A 24,359-nucleotide genomic window follows, 5' to 3' on the forward strand; every position below is an offset into this window, starting at 1 on the left:
TACAAAACAAGAAAGAGGAAGGTTTATGTCAAACTTAAACCAAACAAAGCAATTGTATCAGAACAAGGTGTTCCCAGTCTGACTAATAAAGACAGTCTGTGTTCATCTTTCTTCCAAAATTTTTACTTAAATAAGCTAAAATATGTATGAACTATAACTTACCAAGGTACAGATTTTACCCATCCCTACTGTCACTTGGCAGCATTTTCAGCTGATAAATTTGGTCCATCTATAGGTCTGGGATTTGGACTTCTGCTTCCTGGAGAATAGTCTGTCTTGCTACTTGAGCAAGATAGGACATAGTAAAAATAATATTACTGTCACATTAAGAAGCCCTGCATTTTTATGTGTATTTCTATCATTGCATTTCATAGTAATTATTTTTCAACTCATTTTTCTGCAGTACCACTACAGGTGTACCTCACTTTAGCTTCTGATAGTGAAACAAGAAAAACGTCTCCCTCTTTTGTGGTCAGTTCTACTTGCTTTACCTCTTGCAACAACTGTACTGAAATCACAAAGAAATCACAACGAAATCACAAAGACTTTCTAGTGAGGCGAACATGAGTTGTCCTTTAAAGCTTGGTTGTACTTAACTATTAAATAATAGTGCTTAGCACTTGTGCAACTTAATGCCTTATAATCTTCAAAGCACTTTACAAATGTTAACTAGTTAATCCCCACAGCAGCACTGCATGGTAGGCTAAGAAGGTCACACATAAAAAATCTCCCATGATACAAGCTTGACTGCACAGTAAGCCTATGAGAAAAAATATCTACACAGTTATGTTCCTGAAGCCATGAGTGTTTAATTTTACTGGACTGTAACATGGCTTACTTTCAGCAAATTTGTTCTGCTTTCTTATCCCACTCAAAGTCAATCCATTATACCTTGCAGCGTGGCTTACCCCACAGTATAATCAAAAATTTGAAGATTTTTATTATTAAAACTCCTGGAGACAAACGAGAAGCAGAGGATGTGAATTTTATTTAAGAAATCAAGTTTCTATTACCAGTGATTACAAAGACCGTGTATGGGAAAGGGTCAGAAAATCCCTAAAGACTGAAGTGCTCAGGACAGTAACTACCATTTTTAGCAACTTCTTTTGAAATTTTAACTCTTGTGATATTGAGATTGCCAGGCAAACAAAATATGCTTATACTCAATTTCATTGGGAAACTTAAGCCTTTAGAGAACCCATTTCATTTAGGAAATAGCATGTTTTTTCTAGCTCGAATTTTCTTTGGATCGTCATGTTCCAGAAAAAGAAAAAAAAATCAAATAGTTACTGTTAAGAATATTATTTCTTTAGCCTTTTCCAGTCTAAAATTTTCCACAAAGGGGAACTACTGCTTTTAGTTCACTGTTGTACTATCACAAACACCACTGCTTCCATCTGTTGTTAGTTGTGGTGGAAAACTTTTTAAAACAACATTACAGTTTGACAGTAACGTTATAATTCTATGTGAAGACTAAATTCACCAACCAAAGGTATGAGTCTCTAGCTCAGGACTACCTCTCAACCATCTGCATAGAAAATAAGCCTCTCAAAGGTGTTTATTCTTTGTAATACTTATTGTAGAGAGGAAACAATGTCTTCGACTGATGAGGCCTTTCAATGGAAGCTGGCATAAAGCAGAGTTTTTGTCACAAGGTTAAAAAAAAATCATCAGTTTTCCAGAATGTCTACTGAGACACTGCAGCCTTATTTATAAATACAGCATGATCCTTCCCCTCCAAGGCACCAGGCAACTTAATGCCTCCTTTTGCTTTCAAGTACAACTGTCTCTTTGTAAAGCTTGTAATTTGAGAACTGATCCTTTGTAATAAGGAAGCTCTATGATAATCATGAAGACTGACCTCGATTCCTTATTTCACTACTGCTTCAACTTGGAAACTTAAATTTCCTTGGGTTTCCTTCTATTTTTTCCCTCGCTTTGTTTTCATTCCCTTTTTTTTTTTTTTTTTTTTTTTTTTTTTTTTTTTTTTTTTTTTCCTCCCCACCTTTGGAGAAAACAAATAACCTTTGAAGGAATAATTAGCAATTGCTGTAACCCTATGGTAAAACCTTTACCTGATTGACTGCAAAGGGTTATCTAAGGGTAGAGGTTTCAGACAGACCAGGGAAAGAACAATCTCCAGATGAGAGATGATAAGGGATGAGCACAAAGGGATGCTAGAAAGTAAAGGGATAAATGAATGGGAATGCAAGAGGCAACATAATTAGCCAGTCTAACATGCTTGCCACACCAAAATTTCAAATGTTCCGAATGTAGCCTGGTATTCTGCAGACAAACTCATAATTAAGTGCAGGGTTGCAAAGCACAGGCACAAGAGGTCTGAATTAAGGTTTCATGGGCAGCCTTCTGGCTTCCCCAATGTTTGGTCACTTAATTTAGTGACCTAAATACTTTTTAATATAGAAAAAATGGGTTTTAATGAGGTCTTTTAATTGTTTAGGGAGGAGGGGTTGCTACAGGCTGCAGTTTATTATATAATTGTAGATTTATAGTACTCCAAAGGAAAAGGTATTCTATTTTCATTCTGCCTAAATTTGTATGATGAGTCCATGATGAGACCTTAATAAATATGGTGTTTGGCTTAACCTTAATAAAACCTTAATAAAAATGTGTTTTGTTTTGTTTTGTTTTGTTTTCCTAAAAGTGTATTAAGCTACATGACTAACATCTGTTTTAAATGCATCAGAAGCAGGAAATCTGGAGAGGATCTATAGGACTGATACATAATTGTAGTTTTAAGAAACCTCCAGGAAAGATTAGGTGGTAAGGGAAAAGGCCGTTGTGATTCCCCACAGCAGAGTCTTATGAGTCTACATCAGAATCTCTTTCTCAGAAGGTTGAATTTGAGGCGGTTACTTCAAACTGAAGAGCTTTTAAAATAAGTAAATATTTATGTTAACAGATAACATAAGGTGGTATTCACACTTGAGGAGTTTTACCTGAAGGAATAATGAGACATACATGGCATCATCTTAAAAAAAAAAAGGTGTCTGAAAGACTCTGGGAATGGCAGATTTTTCTGCGCCAATTTAGCTGACACTACATTACAGAATTAAATTTGCAGAATGTACATGGAGGTATGGCATAACACGGACAAGTTGACACAATGTTTGCAAAGGACATTAATGTCTTACAAATTAGTCAAAGCTCTTTGAAGGCGTTAAGAAGGTTAGTTACTATGTAGCTGTTGAATTCCTTCATTGTGGAGACCAAGAGTTTCATCATTACTCCATGACTTGGGTACTTTTAACAGAATATTAGGTTTATGTGCTTTGAGTATGCTTATTCTCATCTTGTTCTTATAATCTTCCCCTGAATCTTTTCATTCAGGTGGGATTGTGAAAATAAAGGGAATGCATGTTCTTGAGCAATTTGTTAGTCTTGAAAATCCCATCAATACAAAGTCATGTTCCTCATAATCCTCTCGTAAAAATGATTTGAGCAAAAGACTACCTGTAACAGTAAATAGTTCAATACATTCAGTACTTCATGCAATGTTGTGCTGAGTTCCCTGCCCGTCATACTGGCTGGTATAATTTCATTGCATTCTTCTTTATCTGTAATCTCTTATACATAATTTAGAAGTTCTTGGGACAGGACTATCTCTTTAGCTCATGTTTATAGTGCTAATTGTATCAGGGTCCTGGTGCATGGCTGGGCTTTTGTGTATTTGTCTAATAAACACCCGTAAATACGAAAGTATAGAAAAGATCTGCTATTTTTTGGCTGCTTTAATAGGAATCAGTGCGGGAGTAGGGGAAAAAAAATTAATCACTCTCAAGAGTCACGGGATGGGAAGACTTGCAGACAGGACCTAGTCACAAAGGTTAACTTTGCGCTTAAGCTTTAAACGAGCCAAGGCTAATCTTCCTTGGCCCCTTTTGCCATCAACAGACAGCGCGGCTCCCATCAACCTCGGTCTAGAGGAGCTCGGGGACACTGCTGCTCCCCCCTCCCAGGAGCCCCCCACTTCCTTGACGGAGCATCCCACCGCCACCATCATCTCTATTAGCACCATCCTCCTCGCAGAAGACGCCCGAGGGACGAGACAAGACCGCAAGGAGAAGAGTTAACCAGGAATTGATAACCCGGCCCTTTTTTTGTTTTACCCCGCCTCCTCCCGCTTGCGGGGAAGTGAGGGATCCGGACGAGCTGCGCGGGGGTGGCCCCGGCGGAGAGGTGCGGGGAGGGCTCCCCTCCGCGCCGCTCCGCCGGGGGCCCCGCGGCCCGGCACGGCACGGCACGGCACGGCACGGCACGGCACGGCTCGGCACGGCACGGCACGGCACGGCACGGTACGGCTCGGCACGGAACGGAACGGCACAGCACGGCTCGGCACGGCACCGGCACGGCCCGGCCCGGCCCGGCACGGAACGGAACGGAACGGCACGGCACGGCACGGCACGGCTCGGCACGGCTCGGCACGGCTCGGCCGAGCGCCGCCCCCGCCGCGGGGATGGAGCCGCCGCCGCCCCGCGGGAGCAGGTGAGCGCGGCGCGGGCGGCGGGGACGGCGGGCGCGGGGGGATGCGGAGGGCAGCCCGCTCCGCCTCGGGCTGGCCTCGGGGGCAAGAATAAACCTAGCGGTGGGGAAAGCGCAGAAAACCCCACCCCAACCCACACCAGCCGGGGAAAGAAAAAAAAAAAAAAAAAAAAAAAAAAAGGCGTCGCGGTACATTTTTGCAGATGGAGATGATCGTCCTGAAAACGCTGTCCGCAGAGTCGGGACTCGCCCCTTTGGCGCTGACCCAGCCCGGGAGGGAAGGATCTGGAGATTTAACTAAATTTTTTTACACACGTGCGGTGTCCCCCCAGCCCCCGCTCCCCCCATGTCACATTTTAATTGAACGGAGCCGCGGGTTGCAGCGCTGGGAACTAGCGTGGATGCTGGAGCTGAATTTGGTGTAGCAGCTGGGGAGGGGAGTTTTTAGGAAAGATGGGGGAATTTACCACAGGAATAGTAAGTTTCTCCGTGGTCGCCTGGTTAGTTAAAAATTAAGTACGCGCTGTGCTTTGGCAGACAGTCCTAAGCGATGACCTGGAGCAATCCTAAGCCATAATAGTTCATAATTATTTTCTTCTTTTCCTAGAGAATACTAAATACTGAGATATCGCCTCCACGTATAGCTCTCAGCATTGCAGAGTGTTTGCTGCTTAATGAATGTTTATAAAGGGATTTTCATTCCCACTGAGCATCGGTGGGAGCAGCCAGAGCTCAGGGAGTCAGCTCACCCGTGCCTTTTCTTTTGTAGAGAATTTATGGCAGAACTCAGCAGCCCTGCTGTGTTGACATAGAGCACAGGATGACATTCCTTGCTGATATAGTTGCTCGGGTGAAGCATGCTGCTGGAGTTCATGATTTTGTGCATGAAACTCGAGAAAGAGATAAGAAAAACATTCAGCAGCCTATCCATGAGCAACAGAACTGGTCCTTTCAGGACTTTTTAGTGGCCCTTAATGGACCCCAGAGGATTGGCTTCCTTAAAGTAATTTGTTTTCAGTCTAGTAAATAAATATATTTATTTCAGTAATATGTGCTATTTATAGACCATGTCTTTGAACAGAGTTTGAAATCAGCCGTATGTCAAGGGGTGTACACTTCCCATGCAAACTCTCAGATTTGCAGGTATTCTGCCATCCTTTCTGGATGGATGAATCAGAATATGGGACACGAGGAACAGCGCAAGGCTTGGTCTTGAAAAATATTATTTGCAAATTCTTGCCTTTAGTTATTATTAATAGGCTACCTGAGGTCAGTAAGTTAAGCAGATGTCCAGGTCTTTGCAGTACCAGGATCTATGTGGGCCAGTTTATAGGTAGTAATAGTGACAGAATACTCCTGTGTGACAGAAAACCATGGTTTGAGGGCCACATGTCTCTTAAATTTATGAAGATTAAAGAGATCAAAAAACTGTTTGACACTTCTATATACTTATGAAATAATTTTTACATGAAAAAATGAAGAGTAAAGATGCTGGTACTTCCAAAATTATGTATGTACCCTCATAAATGGACATAGAAATATCAACTGAATGACTGGGAGAAAAAGAGTCTAACTGTTGAAAAATAAGATAAATGCTTATTCATAGCCAGGCTTTATGTAACTGACTTAGTCTCATGTGACAGAAGCCTAGCTATTTTTTTTTTTTCCTCAGAAAAGTTTAAGCAGAACACGGTTAGATGAAAGACGCTGTATAACTTGGTTTGTGTTTTGCTGTTGAAAAATACTCCATTTTGAAGAAAGCTTTACATTCGTATCTACATGTAATAATTTCAGAAAAGTTAATTAATTAACAGCCTAAGCTATTATTTCTTTTGATGTTCCAGATATTGATGTTTGTAGGTCTCAACTTTTTTTCCCAGTTATACAATAATTTCCTGATTTTAAGGAAAAAATCACACCTCAAAAGGCCATGGGATTAAAATATTTTCCAAACAGAGAACTTTAGTAGTGTTTATATGAAATTTCAACTCCTCCAGGGAGACTTTCCCTTCCACGCTGATGAGGAAAAATTGTGTTTTTCAAAGACGTCTCTCGTCTTTAAAATAGAGGGCTTAGAAGTAACGAGTTATGTAAAAAGGTATTGCTTATACTATAATGCACTTAAAATGAAATAATCTTTCAGTGAAGGTCTTGGTGATTTATGAAAACGAAGGATCTTTTCTGGGGATTTTGACTACAGGACCACTAGGTCTTCACACTGCTCATTCTGCTGTAGCTACCACTGGAAGAAGCTGTCTGTGATAGACGCTTCACAGAGGGTTACACCATGACCTTTTAGTAAGAACATAATGCAGTTTTTCTGTGTCTAGGTCTTAATCTGAACCCTGACAGGATTACTGGTGTATCTTCAGGAGCCTTTGTCGGCTGTACAAGTTCCCAGTTACTATTAGAGAGAACTGATGATACTTTTAAGCACTAGCATCAAAGACATATGTGACACCTTTTCTTTTTCGAGAAAGTAAATAGAAATACACGGCTTCCTATAATTAAAACTCACCAAAAAAAAAAAAAAAAAAAATAGAAAATAAAAAAAATAAAAATGAAAAATTTTATCAGTCAGATTTTTTAGTTTTGTAGGTTAAAAAAAAAAGTCATTCTGGCTTTGATTTCATTCAAGTGGCCATCTACTGAGGTAACTTAGTACCTAGTAGTGTCTACCACAAGATCTGTTCTTTTAAAACTCTCTTTGGTGAGTATGCTGAACACTGAATACATTTGTATATGAATATTTTAAGGTAGGAAATTGTATGTTCAGTTGTAATAAGCATGATAATCAAGAGTAGTTTATAAATGTATCAAGAGAAACCACTTAGTAGTTCTGTAATTACTGTAATTGATTCTACAACATTTTATATCTCATCTTGAGATCAAAATGGTTACCATTGGCTGCCTCCATTTGAGATCCTACTTGATAATATGCTACTTACCTTTCTGTCTCTGAGATTTCAGCAGAAGATGTTTTCAAGTAATTGAATGTCTTAAGTCAGTTTGTAAATCATTTTAAATGGGGAGGTTTTGTGTATTACACCAAGTACCATGTAAGTACCAACAGTGATGAGCTCTATGACTGAAAAAAAAGGAGAATTATACTACATGAATTAAGACTGATCCAACTGAAAATAGTACTCTAAATGCAAACCCAGAGTGTGAGGAAACAAAAGAAATTTCAAAAACTGTAATTGTAGAACTGTAGAATTACATTAAGGAATCAAATATTCCTGTGAATATCCCTTGGCCTAAAGAATCAAGACATATGAATGGCAACAGTACTTGTAAAAGACCACCTTGACTGATTCATCAGGGAAGATGAAAAGTACTAAATATTTCACGCTTGCTTAACTGCTGAAAAATGAGGAGACATGGTAATTGTATACAAATGTTTGAGACATACAGTGACCAAGGAGAAAAAATAGCTATATTGAAAGCTTATGGGTAGATTGGCATGGCCAAGGGCTTCGAGATATTGATGCGGGGCACAGAGTGTTTCCTTACGGGTGCTTAACTGACTTAGATTTTTAAGACCCCATTGGTGGAGGCTCCGTGTCCTACCCAGTCCACAGGCATTTCCATTGCTTTTCTGTTCATCTTCTTTTCTTTAAAGTGCCCTGTCTGTAACTGTCTTCTTGTAGCTTAAGCTACTGTCTTTTGTCGATCCTTCAGTTTTGGTAAATAGGTAATTCTGTCCACTTTGCAACAACCCTTCTTGTTATGAGATGGTCCTCTCTCATTCTTGACGAACACTGAAACAAATTTCTTTCCCCAGGATTTATGTGTTTTCTGACCTCTTAGATATATACAATATCACATAATTGTTCTCTCATATTTTATTCTTGCTTGAAGTTGTACATAATGCTCAACCTGATATGCCAGCAGTGCTGAATGTAGGAGAAGGAAAATTTTATGTAACTTGCAGGTATCTGCCCTATTTCTGTGTGCTGATCCTGATTTTTTTTTTTCTTTTCTTATTTTTTTTGGCAACAGTATATTGCTAAAACCACCATAACGACATAGCATGTATGGTGCTAAATCTGTGAAATGTTGTACAGCCCAGATCCACTTCCGCAGAGCTGCTGCCAGTCATCCCATCCTGCCTCCTTCAGTCTTTGTGCAGTTGGTTATTCTTATCGAAAAGTAATGCTTTGCTTTTGTCTTTTTTGATCTGTTTAAACATTTGATTTCTTATACCATTATCCAGTTCATTTGAACCCTGATGATTTGGTCTGTCTGCAAGTATCATACAAAGAAATTATTGAGGAGTGTCCAAAGCATATTTCTGGACAGGTTTGCTCAGGGTATCCTTCCAGTGTGACAGTGAATTTTGATAACTGCACTTCAAATACCCTCTTCAAAATGGTAACAACTGTACCATTCTACTGTAATTTCTGAAATCTAAAACAATTGTCCCTAATTTTTTTTACTAGAATATGATGAGACCAGGGATTGTACGTGTTGCCCATAGTTTCTCAAAACTAATTTCTTGTGGCTCTGAGACTTTCTAATCTGAGACCAGTGCAATCAGTTCCCTACATACTGCTTATTAGGCTAGTTGTTTAGAAAACCATGAAATTAAATGCCCCAACCTATTCTCTCCCTAAGTTCTTATCCCGTTGTCACTGATGTATTGACACCTGGTGGCAATTAATATAAATAGTGAAGAAGAAAAACCTATTTTCTCTTTTCAGCACTACGTACTATTAGACTTTCCTTCCTGCCAATGTTTTTCTAGCCCTCACTTATCCTCTCATGTCTGTACAGAGTGTTACTGTGCAGGATCTGTGCAGACCCATGTCAGTGCACGTCCAGCATCATGGGGTTTTGACTCTGTGGGACTTCAGTAGGAAGGGACTCTGTGCTGGGAGGTGATTTGTAGGTTTTGGTGAGATAGTAAATATGAACAGACATGTAAAGATACTATGAAATTTCTGCATGAGTATGTTCCTTCTCTCAGGGTTTTTTAATGGCCAAGGGTCTGTGTTTGTGCATTTTCATTTAGCAGAATGTTACCTATCTACAGAATGGAGTTTATGTACTTAGTGAAAACAAATCTGTTTACAGTGCAGTGTTTCAGGTACATAGACTATGACCCTAAATGCAAAACAGCAAGGGGAATATTAAATGATTAACTGATCCAAGAATGTGCAGTGAATAGTACTAGGTCTTGTCTGAACCGGAAAATAAAGCTAACAAAATGAATGTGACAGTGAATGGCTGTCATTTCGAGTTACTAGAGCTCGAACTATAAGCTTATTTTGTCCAAGGTCTTGTAAGAGCAGTCTCAGTCCTTTTAGTGTTTTGCTGGAACAAAGTTCTATGCATTTCAGTAAGAAAGAATAGAATGATAGGGACTTCATTTCAATCAATGAAATTGTTTTAAAATGCTCATTTCACAGTTAGTGTTTCAGCTAACAGTGGTTCTTGTCAAATGTGTCCCGCTCTTTATTTTTTGTTTCAGAATTTCCCGAATTTTATGGGAGGAAGGGTTTTGAATCGGATTTCAGCTCAAAAAGGTTTTAGTAATGCTGCATGGAGCTTCCTTTGCTCTGATTTCAGGCTGTGCATTTTCATGGGATTATAATGGTTCATGCGTGGTTGAAATTAATTACTGGAGCTGTTAGCCTTATGTAAGCAAACTGTCTCCTATTGTATCATCTTGCTAAACTTTCATTGCAGTTAGTTTAACTGTTCATGACAACATTCCTATTATTTGTTTCATTATCATTTGTTTACTAATACAGCTACTTTGCTTAACGATTCATACCTGGAAGCCTTTTGGTATGTTGGCATAGACCAGTTTCTTGTCTGCATTATTGAAATGAGAAATCACCGTCAATCAGAATGGAAGTTGCTTCTATGATTTATAAATTCAATCCAAGGGTGAGCAATGTTCTGATAAAGAAATCTTAGGTTTGTTTTTGAGAAGGGCTGCAATGATGCTTTACTTCTTCACATACTTTACTTAATGAATTGGATGCTTGTCTTTGCATGGGAAAAAATACTGTGGTTTATAGTCTACTAGGGCTGTACACTTTGTTTGCCATGAGTACCTGTATTTGAGTGAAAAGACTGATAAGTTTTGGAAATAAACTGGAAACATTTCTCACTGAATAGGAGATTCTCCCTATTCTAGAGATGAAGGGAGAAGTATGAATTGGACTGCCCCACCTTTTACTTAGGTGTTAGTAACAAGTGCATGTATCTACAAGTGCACGTTATTGCTGGAGAGTAGGGTATTGAGGATGTAGACCTAGCCCTTGTGGTGTATCCTGTTCCATTTAAGTGATTAATTAGGTTATTGCATCCATAGCTGGAGTTGCATGTGCAGTCAAGATTTATGTTGCTGTGGCAACAAAGAGAGACACAACTGTGCTGAATTTCCTAGATCTTTGAAGCAGTTCTTCTTAGCCAAAATGATATTGAGAATTCCCATCAGCATGTGAAAAAGAGTCTATCTAAGAGGGGCCCTCATTAATAGGCTGAAATCTTGCACTGAATTGAGCGAATTCATGCTGCTCATCAAAGGGCTAGAGAAAATAGGCAGTTGCAAGCAAGAAGACAAGGAAGGCCTGTGGCGCAAATTAATCAGGAGCAATTGATTTCAAGAGAAATAGGAAAAATGCAGGAAAATTACAGGGTGGTTCCAAGGGGCCATTGACAAAGCTTTGTGATGTACACCTGGTATTGTGTTTGCCCTGGATATAAGGGCAAGGAGGAGCTGAACATGAGCCAGGTCAAGACTTCACAGTATTATGCAGTATTATATTAAGTTAAATAGTCGTGCTGACATAGCAAATGCTAAAGGAGATGGAGGAAGGTGTAATAAATGAAAAGGAGATGGAACATGAAAGGTGACTGGGAAGAGATAACTTGATGTAGATGAGGAGGCCTGAAAGTGATTCAGAACTGCAGGTAAGTGTGAAAAGCTTTTGGCAGACTGTGGTAGAGGCAGTGTTTTTGGATTGAACACTTCCTCCTGTGCTTCAGTTTCAGGACACCCCAGGCATCTGGGAGCCAGCAAGTATTTAATACTTACATATTATTTAATACCATTAGTCAACCTTGTAAATTAAATGCTTTCGAACCAACAACAAAAATTCAAACATGCTCCCCCTCCCCCCCAAAAAAAAACCAGACTGAAAAACCCAGGCATGATTTTTTAAAAATGCTGGAAATGGGGATTATTCATTTTGTTTGTTTTCATTTCAAGGTCACTTTCTGAAACATATTTCTTATTTCAGCAGCGATAAAAAATATCCAAGCAACATGACTTTCATTGAAGCAGTATCCTTGAAAAGTTAATTATCTAAAAGGTTGCAGAATGTTAATGGAAAGGGAAGAAATTAGATTACCTTAGAATCAGAGAACTCTTAGTGAGATATATAGCTATGAAAATATATATCATGTTTGTACAAATCCTTTTACCTTCTTGGAAGCTGTAATATTTTACAGGGTTTTTTGTTGTTGTTTTTTGGTTGGTTTGGGTTTTTTTTTTTAACAAAGATGGAAAAGAGCAGTGTAGGAAAAAGTCAATGGACTACAACCTATTTACTTTCAAACAATTTGTTCATGCGCCACAGTTTTATGTGATGGACTTGTGATCTATTTCCCTGCAAATTCAGCAGAATTGAAAATACAGTTTTCATCCAGTTTCCTCATTTAATCAATCAGCTGAAACAAGGGCCTGTTGTAGCCTCATGAACAAATCACCAGGAGGATGCCCAGGATGCACTGATAGGGAAGAGAATCCTGCTTTTCATTTTTTATCCAAGCTGCTTGTTTGCAGGAGGTGGATGTTTGTTGAGCTGCATTCACATTTTGGAGACTTGGCAAGACTTGCTGCAGAGTGACTGAACAGCTCAGTGCCAATTTAATGCACATTCCCATCTCTGATCCAAGCCTCTGCATGAGCCTTTTAACAGGAGCATAAGCACAAGAGAAGAGGAATTTAGCATGGGAAAAGTGTCCATAATTACACCTTCTGCTTCTCTTTTCTTTGCTGGTCTTATCAGACAGCTTCTGAGTAGCTTAAATGAGAACTGGAGCAGATGCTGAAGCAGTGGGATTTTGGGCAGATTTTCATTACCTACTTTGCAAAACAGACTTTCCAATTATCCAGGAAGTTAAATCTAGAAGTTGAATGAAATGAATGTATTCTACAATTCATGTCCAAAAGAGGCACTGACTGTTACTTTCAAAGCAAAGAAGTTGTAATAGTTGTTTGTGTTTAGAAAGAGAAATAAGGGCATTGAATTCGGCTTGTAAAGTTAAATTGGTCTAAGTTTCTGTGGGTTTTTTTAGTGACAGTATGTTTATGTGAAAGTGGTACGGCTGCAGGTGTGGGCACACTCCACAGGGTCTTTGCATTTTGTAAATATTGAAATGAAGAGGTTAATTGCTGGGACATTTCCTGCTGTGCTGCAGAGTAAAACCTCATAGTATTATGAATCTTGACTGGAAAGTCAAATTGACAAGTTTGATTTCATCATGTGCCTTAATTATTTGCCAAATGTAAACAGTCATCAGGAATGGAAATTGTTACAAAATGGTGCACAAATTAATTTGTCTTTTAGTATACTACCATTACTCTACCAAATTATTTTCTTGACAATATTTATTAATAGTATCTAAAAATACCAACGCCTAATGCTGTGTTGTATTACATGGAAGTCTCCAGCATGTCCTGTGTAGCTGAAGACTCAATACCACTTCCAGTGAACGAGATTTAAAGGAAGAACTTAATGGTCTTGGTTTCAACAGGAAACTAATCCACATCTCAGTCTGCATTGGAATTCAATGTAGACATTTTTGGAAAATAGAAAAAAAAAAAAAAAAGACAACATTTGGAATTCAGTATGAATGGTTGAAAACATTCTGCCGTTTCAGTATTTTTTAAGAATTGCAAATATTGAACAAAAAAGCACTTGGATACACTGAACACATAGTAACTAAACATGAAATATAAATTAGAGCTAGGAGCTTATCAAGAAGCAAAATAAAAGAAATTACTGTTAGTCTTTGGAATTACTGTTTATAAATAGAGGACTCCTAGGAAGTTGAACAACCAAAGAGAGTATGTTTTGAAGCAGAGAAAAAAGACTTCTTGAGACATGAAACACCTAATTTATTTTATTTAAGGGTCAAATGAAAACAAAGAATTGGGCTTTTGATGTTAAGCAATACTTACCTGAAATTAATGCAACTAACCCGTTCTATGTGACAACATAACTAGAAATGGATTCTGAGAAAAGTTCTGATTGAGTAGCTTCTGACACATGTAATATAATTTCAAGTCTATGTTGCTTTTCTTGTGCAGTCTGTTACAGATTTTCAGTCTTCAATGAAACTGAAAATGTGCCAATTAGCATTGTAGTGTACTTTTTCTGAATTTAATTTTTATGTATATGTGTATATTAATCTAGTAAAAGGTGGGCTAATGCAGGATAAAAGAAAATTGTGGATTGTAGAAAAAAGATAAGTAAGAATTGTGAAAATATTGAACATAAATGTTTTGAAGAAAGATATTCATAGATACTACAGTCAGAATAGACTGTGAAAATTGTTAACAATTTGTCCCCACCTCTTACACAGTACCAGTGAAATGGATCGAGCCTTACATACTATTCTGTAAACATTCACACACACTTGAAGTACATTGTCTTTTTTGGTCACTGGGATTAACTCCCATTTTTTAAATTAAAAAGATTTTTTTTGTAGGACAGGTGGGGAGCAGATTGTGTCTGTAGAACAGCTGTGGTGATGGCTCACATTATTTATTATACAAACAGTAAAAAAAAAAAAAAAAAAATTCTCATAGACATCATAAGTTCTCATATGTTCTCATCTTTTTTTCATACTAATATATTTCAATACTAAACGTGATAGGAAGAAGAAACTTTTATTATGGTTCCTAAATGTATATTGTTTGAAAATCAAGGAAAGTAAATTAAAATCTTTCCTTCTGACCTTTTCAAATGCAGTCAAAGGACTCACTTTTATAATTTTATCTTGATAATATATTGCTTAGTCTGTTAGATGTTTGGAAACAGGCTTTAATCTCTGTTGAGTTCTTGGACAAATGAATGAGTTTTCTTTTAATAATGGGAAGAAATACTTCCCAAATAAACAGGCAGTTTAAATTAGTTTGAAGAATACCTTAACACTTTGAAATGTAATCTCATCAGCCTTCATCAGATACGCACACCTGACCTGGTTGGTCCTTGGATGAGAGGATACATTAAGGAAGATTTAAGATTCTGTATGAAGGGATTCACTGTCTGCATCTACTGGTGTTCTACATGAGCTTAGGGGTAATAGCTAAAATCCAAGAAGATACCACTTCTTGAATCACTGAACTAAAATACTGTGCTAAGACGTGAAGATAGTGGAGTGAAGTAGGGAAATTGCGGGTTTGTTGCTGAAAAACTTTAGCAAACTGATCACTTTTAGAGGGCTGATAAACCATAGATCACTTATGCATGATTTAGGGGCTTAGGTTTCAGGGACCAAGCTGTATTTCAAGCAACATATTAGTAGTTTGCCTATTCACACTAGTAACAACAGGAAAGTTGATTTTTAAAATCCCATTCACAGCTGGTTGGACTGCTGATCGTAAATGTCTTTCCAGGCTAAATGATTCTATAACCTTTCTGCACTTTCACTGAGTACAGGCTCTATTTTGCACCAAATAAGCTTTTACTATATTGGTGAACTTGGGAATATGCCTCTTACTGCATAGGCATGTGCAGTTGAATAATGCTTTACAGGGAAGGTGGTACATTCATATTTTTTCTTTCATGAAATAAAATCAGATCCTTTGAGTAAAGGCTATTTTATATATATGGCTGCTAGATGGATGTAATATTTTTATGATTATAAATATACAAGGTCCTGGATTATGCATGGCTATAAAATGTAAAGTCTACACTGCAACAGTTTGTGTTTTGTTTTCAGGATGGAACATGAGGCTACCCAACTAGAAAAGCAGCACGTGCACAGTGTGTATGAAAATACAGCTGCCTACTTTAGTGATCTGCAGACCAAAGCATGGCCTCGTGTTCGGAACTTTCTGCTGGAACAAAAGCCTGGCAGTCTCGTTGTTGATATAGGTAAGCCATTTTTTGAGCTGGCATGGAAGATTGTTTATAAGCTTTGTTATTTTACCTGTAAGTCATATTTAGCCTTCAGATCAACTGGTTTTTTCACTAGTTTAAACCTGTTTTAAAATTGTTTTAAGCCCCCATGCTAGATGCCATGTTCTTTTAATTCTTTGCCAGCGTATCATGTAGAGAGTAAATTTTTTTTTTTCCCTTATTTTTTTTGAGCTAAGTCTTAGTCTATCCATTTCCCCACTGGCTTAATGGTCTGTCATTCCTCTGGAGCCCTTTTGAAAAAATTATGTTAATAGCCCAATTATTTAATATTTCAGTTTCTTTAGATCACTTGGTTTATGTATTACCAGTTTGCAATTTATTGGTTTTCATTTGTTCTAAAGCTCCTCCTAGCAAGGCTTTTTATTAAGAGAAATCTTCTGATGTGATTGCTATTAAAAATATTTTTTAAAAAGAAAAGATCTGAGAATCTCCCTATGATCCTAAATACGGTCACCAAAACATCGTTTTCCTGCTATGGCATTGTCTTCCCTACCTGTAGTATTTATACCTGGATTTTCTGTTGCTCCTGCAGATTTTCCAGAGGTTTCCAAGTGCTGGCATGTTTCCTTTGCTTGCATTATGACTTCAGTCCTATACATCACATCATTACAAAAGAGGCTCATTTACAACATTGTGTTTTCTGTACTGTTTAAACTAGCAAAATACTTTTACACAGCAAGGTTTAACAAATGTGCACAATAATTTATGCATCTACTTCATCCTATAAGAGAGAAACATTTGAATATGCTGTAGGCCATATTCAGAAGATAATGTGAAGCAGTTCTCCTGCTGCTGTTCAGCACTACACCAAAAATACTTGATTGATGTTATTTTGAACATTTATATGTCTGCACCGTTGTCACTAATAATCTCAGAAAATATTCTATGGCGTACTCTCTCTCAGCTGAGAGTTAGATTGATACTTCTCAGCCGAAATTGTTGCCACCTCAATGGAATTCATTTGTATCTTAGTGGAAGTTCATTGAGGCTTTACCAGCAGTGGTTGCTGAGAGCTCCAGGTTGCCCTGTTGCAGTCTTATCTGGAGAGATCAGTCCTTAATGGTGGCCAATAAGAATACTCCCATTAAGGCACATAAGGTATCTTCTTTTATGAGGTTTAATAAGATCTACAGGAATCTGACTGTTGTGTTTACTTTTGGCATGTATTTAAGATGGAGTTGCACTAAAGCGGCACTAGTGCCTAGTGGCCCTAAACTTTTCAAAATGAGAGCTTGAATAGAATTTTTTTTTCCAGTTTAATACCACCTTTTATTGCAATATCATTTTTGTCTATTTGCCTTGCTATTTTTCATTGATCAAAACACATGAAAATAGCTTGGCAATTGTTAGCTTCGTGAAGGAATTCACCTTCCTGATGACTCATTTAAAAGTGAATCTCTGGCAAATGTAGATTTTTAGAATAGTGGGATTATTGACACTATTTAGCTTCATTCCAGAGAGAACCCTATACTTCCAAAAACTCACAGTGATTAAAAAGTACTTCACCAAAACTCATGTATTAAGCAACTGAATCTTCCAAACTAGTGATGGTTGAATAAATGTGTTCCTCTGCAAACACAATAATGAATAATAATTTATAAAAAAATTTTAACATTTGTAGTTTTCTAACATGCAGAGCTTCATGTATTACTGCATATATTCCTTGAACTGCATTAGCAATATTAGCATTTTCCATTACTCTCAAGTGTTACTTCAAAGAATAGTGCTTGCTTTTAGCTGAGAAATATGCTCTTTTTCATCACTGAAGTGTTATTTTGTTCTGCAATAGTTCCTGTGCTGTCTCTCTAGATAATGGTGCACATTAACATCACCAAGAGCAGCAGCGCTGCAAGGAGCAGTGATGTTTCTAAAGATAACTCCAGGCCTTTAAATTGAATTACCAATACTGAGATGATTCTCTTTGCCAAGCCTGCTACCCCGTTGCTTGGCTGTCAACTTTCAGAAATTATTCCTCACTAGTGACCCAGAGCTGCAGTGAATGGCTCTCAGTATAATTTTGAAAAGTGCTTGTTATGCATAAGACATTGAGGGATCCTCTGAAAGATTTCAATTTAGTACAGCATAGTCCTTGAGAAGACAGACTTTTATGTGGATGACATTCTGGGACAGTTCATTGCATTTACATGGGTTACAATGCATTGGGACAAAGACAAAAAGAGGATGTGCCTGCAATGCGGAAAAAACTTTTATGATTTATGGTTATTTTTGGGTCTGTATCTAAAGTAAAAAATTTCCACTCTGACTTGTGTCAGTGGCATTTATGGTTTCGGACTTGGAGAGAAATAGGATACGCAGGAGAAGTGCTGTGTGGGGTTAGGTCTGGGAAGGTCTGGGAAGAGGTCTGTTGCAGATACTGAAAAGACGTAACACACTGGCTTCAGGAGATCCCCTGAACAGAAAGCAGTTGGAAGCTGGAAGGGTACTAGGGAAAGGGGCCTTAATGCTTATCCTTTTCTTACCCTCTCCTGGGCGCCCATTTATGCTCATTGTTGGTAATGCGATACCAGGCTATATAAAGACGTGGTATGAAGCTCCATGGGTGGGCTTTTATTCTCAAAGATTTACAGTAGTGCCTATGAAGGACCATTCCTTCTTTCTCCTACCTGCACTTATCCTTGTTCCCCACAGAAATACAGATAACGTACTATTATGCAGGGCTTTGTAATGAGTATTTTTGTTGGTGATGTTGGTGCTGTTACAATCCTAATAGTGTGAACATAAAATTTCAACAGTCCAAATGAACCCTGCAGCAGTTAAGCTAGTCAGCACAAACCCTCATTTTGTTTTCCAGGAAAATTTAGGATTAGGAAAGCCTTCATACTATTTTCACTGCTTTGGGAGGGAGAGCAAATGTTTGGAATATATGACTTCTGACCTAGCATCCTTTTCTTTAGGTTGTGGAACTGGAAAGTATCTCAGTGTCAACAGTCAAGTGTATAATCTGGGCTGTGATTACTGTGAAGGTCTGGTAGAAATTGCAAGGAAGAAAGGTGATGAAGTTCTGGTGTGTGACAACCTTAATCTTCCCTTTAGGGATCAGTGCTTCAATGCAGTCATTTCAATTGGAGGTAAGACAACATGTCTGCATTCTGGCCCCAGCAAATGAGAATTTCTGAGTGTTCTTTTCTTTACGTGTGGCTTCATTTCAATTAATTGTTTTGAAATAGTTCCTTAGAATCACAGGAGATATAACTGAAATGAATGTAGTCAACATGAAAAAACAAAACTCCCATTACTCAAGGGGCACTGTTGACCAAGGAAATATGCTTATCACTTGTTTGTTTATGTGTGGTAGAGAAAAGATTTCCTTCCAGCACGCATTTTAAACAAGTGAAAACTAATCTAAACATGGCTGCTCAAAGCTTTAACAGATTAGATGCTCAAGACAAACACTTGGTTTCTCCATAGGATCTGTTTTGATCAGCAAATGCACTGAAATGAAAACTTTATAGCAGAACTTGGAACTCACATTAACTATTATGTATTAGACTTACTTAAATTCAGATTTCTCTTACTCATATGAACTGAGAGTTATAGAAGCGCTTGTTGTCTAAAATGACCAGAGCATCTCAGCATCTTAACTCTTCTGACCTGTCTTTTTGAAAATACTACTCATAATTTGAGAGGTATAATTTGAGAAGTGTGGATAAAAAGTAGTTAGAGTACCCAGTTACAATTTTAGCTCTACATTTTTAGCTGTAGTCTTGACTGAGCTTCTTTCAGGGCTTTTTCATGCATCAGCAGAAGTACAAAGCATGATAATAATTATTGGTAGCAATCAACAAACTACTTGAAATATGATAGAAATTTATTTTAAAATGTATCTTCCACATAAAAAGGTGGAAGGAAAGGGTGACTAATCCACAAGCAGTAATTATATTCGTTTGCTTTCATGTTGGCTAGTTAACCAGTGAGCCCTACACACATTTTAGGTCTCATAGCATAATTTCACTATTTATCAGATCAGCTGACTCAGAAGGATAGCATACCTATCTAGTGTTTATATCAATTATAAGCCTGACATGTTTAAAATTAAGTTCACATGCTATTACAGTACATTTAACAATAATGGATTTTAATCCCTCTTGAATAGAGACATGGTATGCCTGTGTTCATCTAATTCTAAATAAAGTGGTTTTCATCCTATTACAGAGAAAAACAAGTATTTATGTACTTAGTCAAGTACTCTTCTTGTATTTGCTGGTATAATCATGTTTGTAGGATTGATTTTTCTGCAGAATCACCAGAGTGATTCTTACCAGAAGGAATATTTAACCCATTAAAGAGTTTTCACAGATTCTGTTGGTTGATTGTCGTTTCTTTCTGGTAAACTAAGCTTGTATGTATATGCTGTCTCTGTCAGTGTTGGTAAAATTTTGCAGGAGGTTCTGTGGTGATTTATGGCCTAACTCAAGTGTAAGCAAATATCAGTTCCCTTCTCCCTAATTTTTTGTGAAAAAAAATTTGATTTTTTAATTTTTTTTCCAAGGTTTCAGGAAAGTTTCTTTGGAGTCAGGAGTACTTGGAAGCAAACACTCATTACATAGATGGGAAACTCTTCTCAGAGTTGTCTATTTTGTATTCTCAGCTGCTTGTGAGAGCCTCGTTAATATTGACTGCCAAGAATGCTTTTCTTGGGTTGTGATAATAAAGCTACATTTTTTCCCCTTGGTAATTTAATCATTGTTTTGAATAAAGACAGGGTTATTTTGGATGCAGTTTTCATAACTGCAGTGTTGATCTAACATTGCTTCTGCAACTAGAATTGGCTACTGTCAAGCAGCACATATAATCAAACTTTTCTGAATTTGTAGAGAAATGTCTTCAGCTAAGAACCTACTCTGTTGTCTGCTGTTCCATGGGTAGATTGAATGTTTTTCATGTAGAAGTGGCTGGCTCCAAGTCCACTTGAAACAAATTATGGAATCAGTCCTCTTTACATCACTGCATCAAATCTAGTACTGATGACATGTAGAACAACATGACCAATGTGTCCAAGCTCAGTGCAAGTTAATGCCTCTGGGATTTTAGAGGGAAAATAGTTCTCTTAGCTATTCTCTGACTGTTACCGTTGGCTCATTCATACTCCAGGTGAATAGGAAGATAGAAATAATGTAGAAATCTTGAAATGTAGTGTCATTTCACATTGGAGTGAAATTTGAAAATGTAGAAATTATCCTGGAAAGAAAATCGAAATGTAGCGATCAAAAGTTTTATTTTAAATTTGACTTTATTTTTTACAAGCATAACATAATGTAAAAAACCCTAAAATGCTGAGACATGCAATGTATACATTCATTTTTGTAAAAAATAAATTTAATTTGACAAAATTTAAACAATGGCAAATATTTGTCTAAATTTTCTCACTAGATCTTTTGCAAGTGTGCTGATATAAAAGTTCAAAGTATCTTTTTACTGATACTACATTTTGCTGTTTTGTTACATGGTGAAAAGATTTTCTGTTTTCAGTAAGATAAGTCTGAAATTTGTGCCAAAAACTAAAGTCAACTTGATTCTGCCTAACTTATCTAAAGGCCAGGCATTTAAGTGAAAGCTTCCTGTGTTATAATGTGTTACAGATTATGAAGAGAAACGGAAACCTCCAGTTTATATGCCTGACTTTTCTTGAATCCCCATTTTGGAGTGAGATTACTTTCCTTCTTCCAGATTTTACTCTTTTTATCCATTGAACATAATCATAAAAGAGAGCGTTCTGTAGTAAACTTCATTGTGCTACCTATAAATTCAGCACTGTTGCTGACTTTGCAGCAAGCGATAATTTGGAATGAGACAACTGAAATGATTGAACAGGTAGAACAAGTTGAAGATGGAAATGCTTTGTCCTTACTAATATTCAAGGCATAATACTTTTCTTTTTTTCACAGTGATACATCATTTTTCAACTAAACAAAGAAGAATCAAAGCAATAAAGGAAATGGCAAGGATATTGACACCTGGAGGCCAAATAATGATTTATGTTTGGGCTATGGAACAAAAGAATCGTCGCTTTGAGAAACAAGATGTATTTGTACCATGGAACAAGGCCTTGTGCTCACGCCATTTTTCAGAATCAAATCAATCTGGAGATAAGGGTGAGTTTGTCCATGCTGCAAAAGGCCAAGACATACACCCTGCACAGCTGGTCATCTCTGAGTACAGCTACCAAAGCAATCTGCCGCCAGAAACTGATTCAAAACATTCCCGCAATATGGACCGTTGCTTACCCAGAGCCTGCTGCATGAAAATTTCTGAGGAGGAAAACAGATTTTACAGTGCACTAGGAAGATCTTTCCGCTCATGGTTTTTCTCCAGATCTCTTGATGAATCAGCCCTGAGAAAGCAAAGTGACAAAATGAAGCACCTGAAGCATGAAGGAGTGTGGGCAAACAGTGCCGTACCCATTCAACATTCACGACACTGCAGTTTGGATTTAGGTCACCACGGGGCACTGTTAAATGAACAAAGCTTAGATGATGATGATGATGTGTTTGTGGAAAGCCTGTCTCTCAAAAAACCACAGTGGTCGCCGGCCCCTGATGCACTGAAGGATTTAAGTTTAAATGGAGAACATCAAAGTGTAGCTCAGAGCGAGGGGGACAAAGCTTCATTTATAAATGGCCCAGTGGAAGACAGGGACCACATCTGTGGCTGTGATAAAGATGGTGCTGGTAAGTCTGATGCCAGCAAGTTTTTCAAAAGAACTTCAACAACTGACTCCAGTGACTCAGCTTTGGATTCAGCAGTGTCTGTTGGGGACCAAACTGATGCTGTGTTGGATACAAAGGCCTTCATGCGTTATTACCATGTGTTTCGGGAAGGGGAGCTGTGTTCTCTGGTAGAAGAGAATGTGCCTGAGCTTCAGATACTTTCTTCCTGCTACGACCATGGAAACTGGTGCATTATTGCAGAGAGAAGAGGAACATAGCTATAAAGAGAACAAAGCAGAATCCAGTGACTGAGGATTTTAAGCACTTCCTTGTGTTACTGTGGTTATGCAGTGTGACATGGAATTTGAATCTTGTAGTTGTGTGCCATTCATTTTTGAGTTATTATCTCTCAACTATTCAACTAGCTAATGCAAGGTCTGTATATAGGAATGTAAGTGGTAGATAATATTTATGTTTTGTTAAAATTTTATGAAGTTAAAACTGTAGAGTTTTATATTGCTGTTAGCAAATAATTGTGTTTTAAAATATACTTTTCTATTGAGAAATAAACCTTTTTATAAAACAAGGATCAGGGGCATCTTTTATGAGAAATATCCTCTCAGTGGAAAGTCTAGTCTTTGTTCTTCAGATGCCAGAAGTTTGTCACATTGCTCCCTATTCTTGAAATCCTTTAAACGAGACATAGACACTATGTCTAAGGTTGTACTTGACTGTACACTGGTAGAATGCCTGCTGCAGAACTGGGAGCAAGCGTGGTCCCAGTGCTCCTTAGCTGGGAGTAGAGTTGTTAATGGGCAAAAAACTGTGTACCAAACAAGCTGTGCGTATTCTGTAATTTGATGTTTGCATTTGGGAGCAAATGATGGCACAGATTTTGGACAGTATTTTTTATTTTTGTTTTAATAATAGTTCAATTTGTTTCTTAGGTGCAGGTGAAGTTTTATCTGTTAGCTCTCACAAATACCTTATTTTAATTTCCTCTGCTGTAGTTTTTCATTGGTTATGTGTATATAAAAGTCAGAGGGATTTGTGAGAGTGTGAGTATTATGTAAAGTTCTAAAATATCAAACCCTTGAAATACATACATCTTTTTGATAAGCCTGGGAAGCTAAGATTAAATTAATAAAAATCCAATGGGTCAGCTGTCATATTTACTTTTGTTGTTCACAGACATGAGAATATATAGTAACGGTGTGTTAAATAATGTAGACAGGACAATGATAAGCCCAGTTTGCGCATAAAATAAAAATTCTTGTCTTGTGAAGTTTAAATGAATCTTTTAAGACCTAAGTGATAATAGATTGTTTACACAACTTTCCTGTTCCCTCCAAGTCATACCTTCACAATCCATCTGTAGTAGGTTGTAACAGTTTATAGTGCTGGGGGTAAAAAGCACTTGGCTTCAGAAGATGAGTGGTGGAGCTGCCAACAGAAGCAGGGCTAGAAGAGGCTAATTGCTTCATTAACAGAGGGTTGCTCCATTCCTAGGCTTAGTTCATAGTGGTTACAGTGCAGGGCACATTTTCATCTGGTGTGATTTTGTGACTTCTAATGGAGCTGCACAGATTTCCCCCTCCCCCACTCCAAAAAAAAAAAAAAAAAAAAAAGAAAAAAAAATAAAAGGAAAAATAATGAAAAAAAAAAAAAAAATAAACCCCAAAACCCATTTGTTACAGCAGTTTTAAAGAGCTATATAATTAAGATGTCTGGCCTATTACTGAGCAAGTAGCTTTGAATACAAGGCAATAGGAGTAAAATGCCAAGCTTTTCCCATCTATGCTGCACGAGTAGGTGGATTTGGGATTGTTCAGTAGAAAACCTTGATGGTGCTGAGTATTTTTTTGATGTAGCTTCCCAGCTGTTAATTGCCACATGGTAATGTATTATAGATGTATTTACTTGAGCAATGTCCTCAAGCAATCATTTCTGTCTTCCTCATAACTTGGGATTCTTACACTTTATCCTTCCTGGGTCTGTACAATTCACACTCCCGACCGGC

General features: G+C 37.7%; 1 protein-coding gene across 3 annotated transcripts in view; it reads left to right on the forward strand.

Annotated features, from left to right (window-relative positions):
• TRMT9B (tRNA methyltransferase 9B (putative)) overlaps positions 1-23,940 on the forward strand; it is a 110,435-nt gene extending 86,495 nt beyond the window's left edge. For 2 of the 3 annotated variants that reach the window (XM_040065471.2, XM_040065470.2), the window contains 3 exons: positions 15,472-15,626; positions 18,587-18,760; positions 21,578-23,931. In XM_040065471.2, the coding sequence (XP_039921405.1) occupies positions 15,472-15,626; positions 18,587-18,760; positions 21,578-22,617 (1,369 nt within the window). In that variant the 3' untranslated portion in view covers positions 22,618-23,931. Of the gene's footprint in view, positions 1-4,437; positions 4,507-15,471; positions 15,627-18,586; positions 18,761-21,577 lie in introns of those variants that run through there. The other variant, XM_040065469.2, reaches the window with a different exon arrangement.
• The last annotated feature ends 419 nt before the right edge of the window (positions 23,941-24,359 follow it).

This window comes from Hirundo rustica, chromosome 5, assembly GCF_015227805.2.
Source record: "Hirundo rustica isolate bHirRus1 chromosome 5, bHirRus1.pri.v3, whole genome shotgun sequence".
Taxonomy (NCBI): domain Eukaryota; kingdom Metazoa; phylum Chordata; class Aves; order Passeriformes; family Hirundinidae; genus Hirundo; species Hirundo rustica.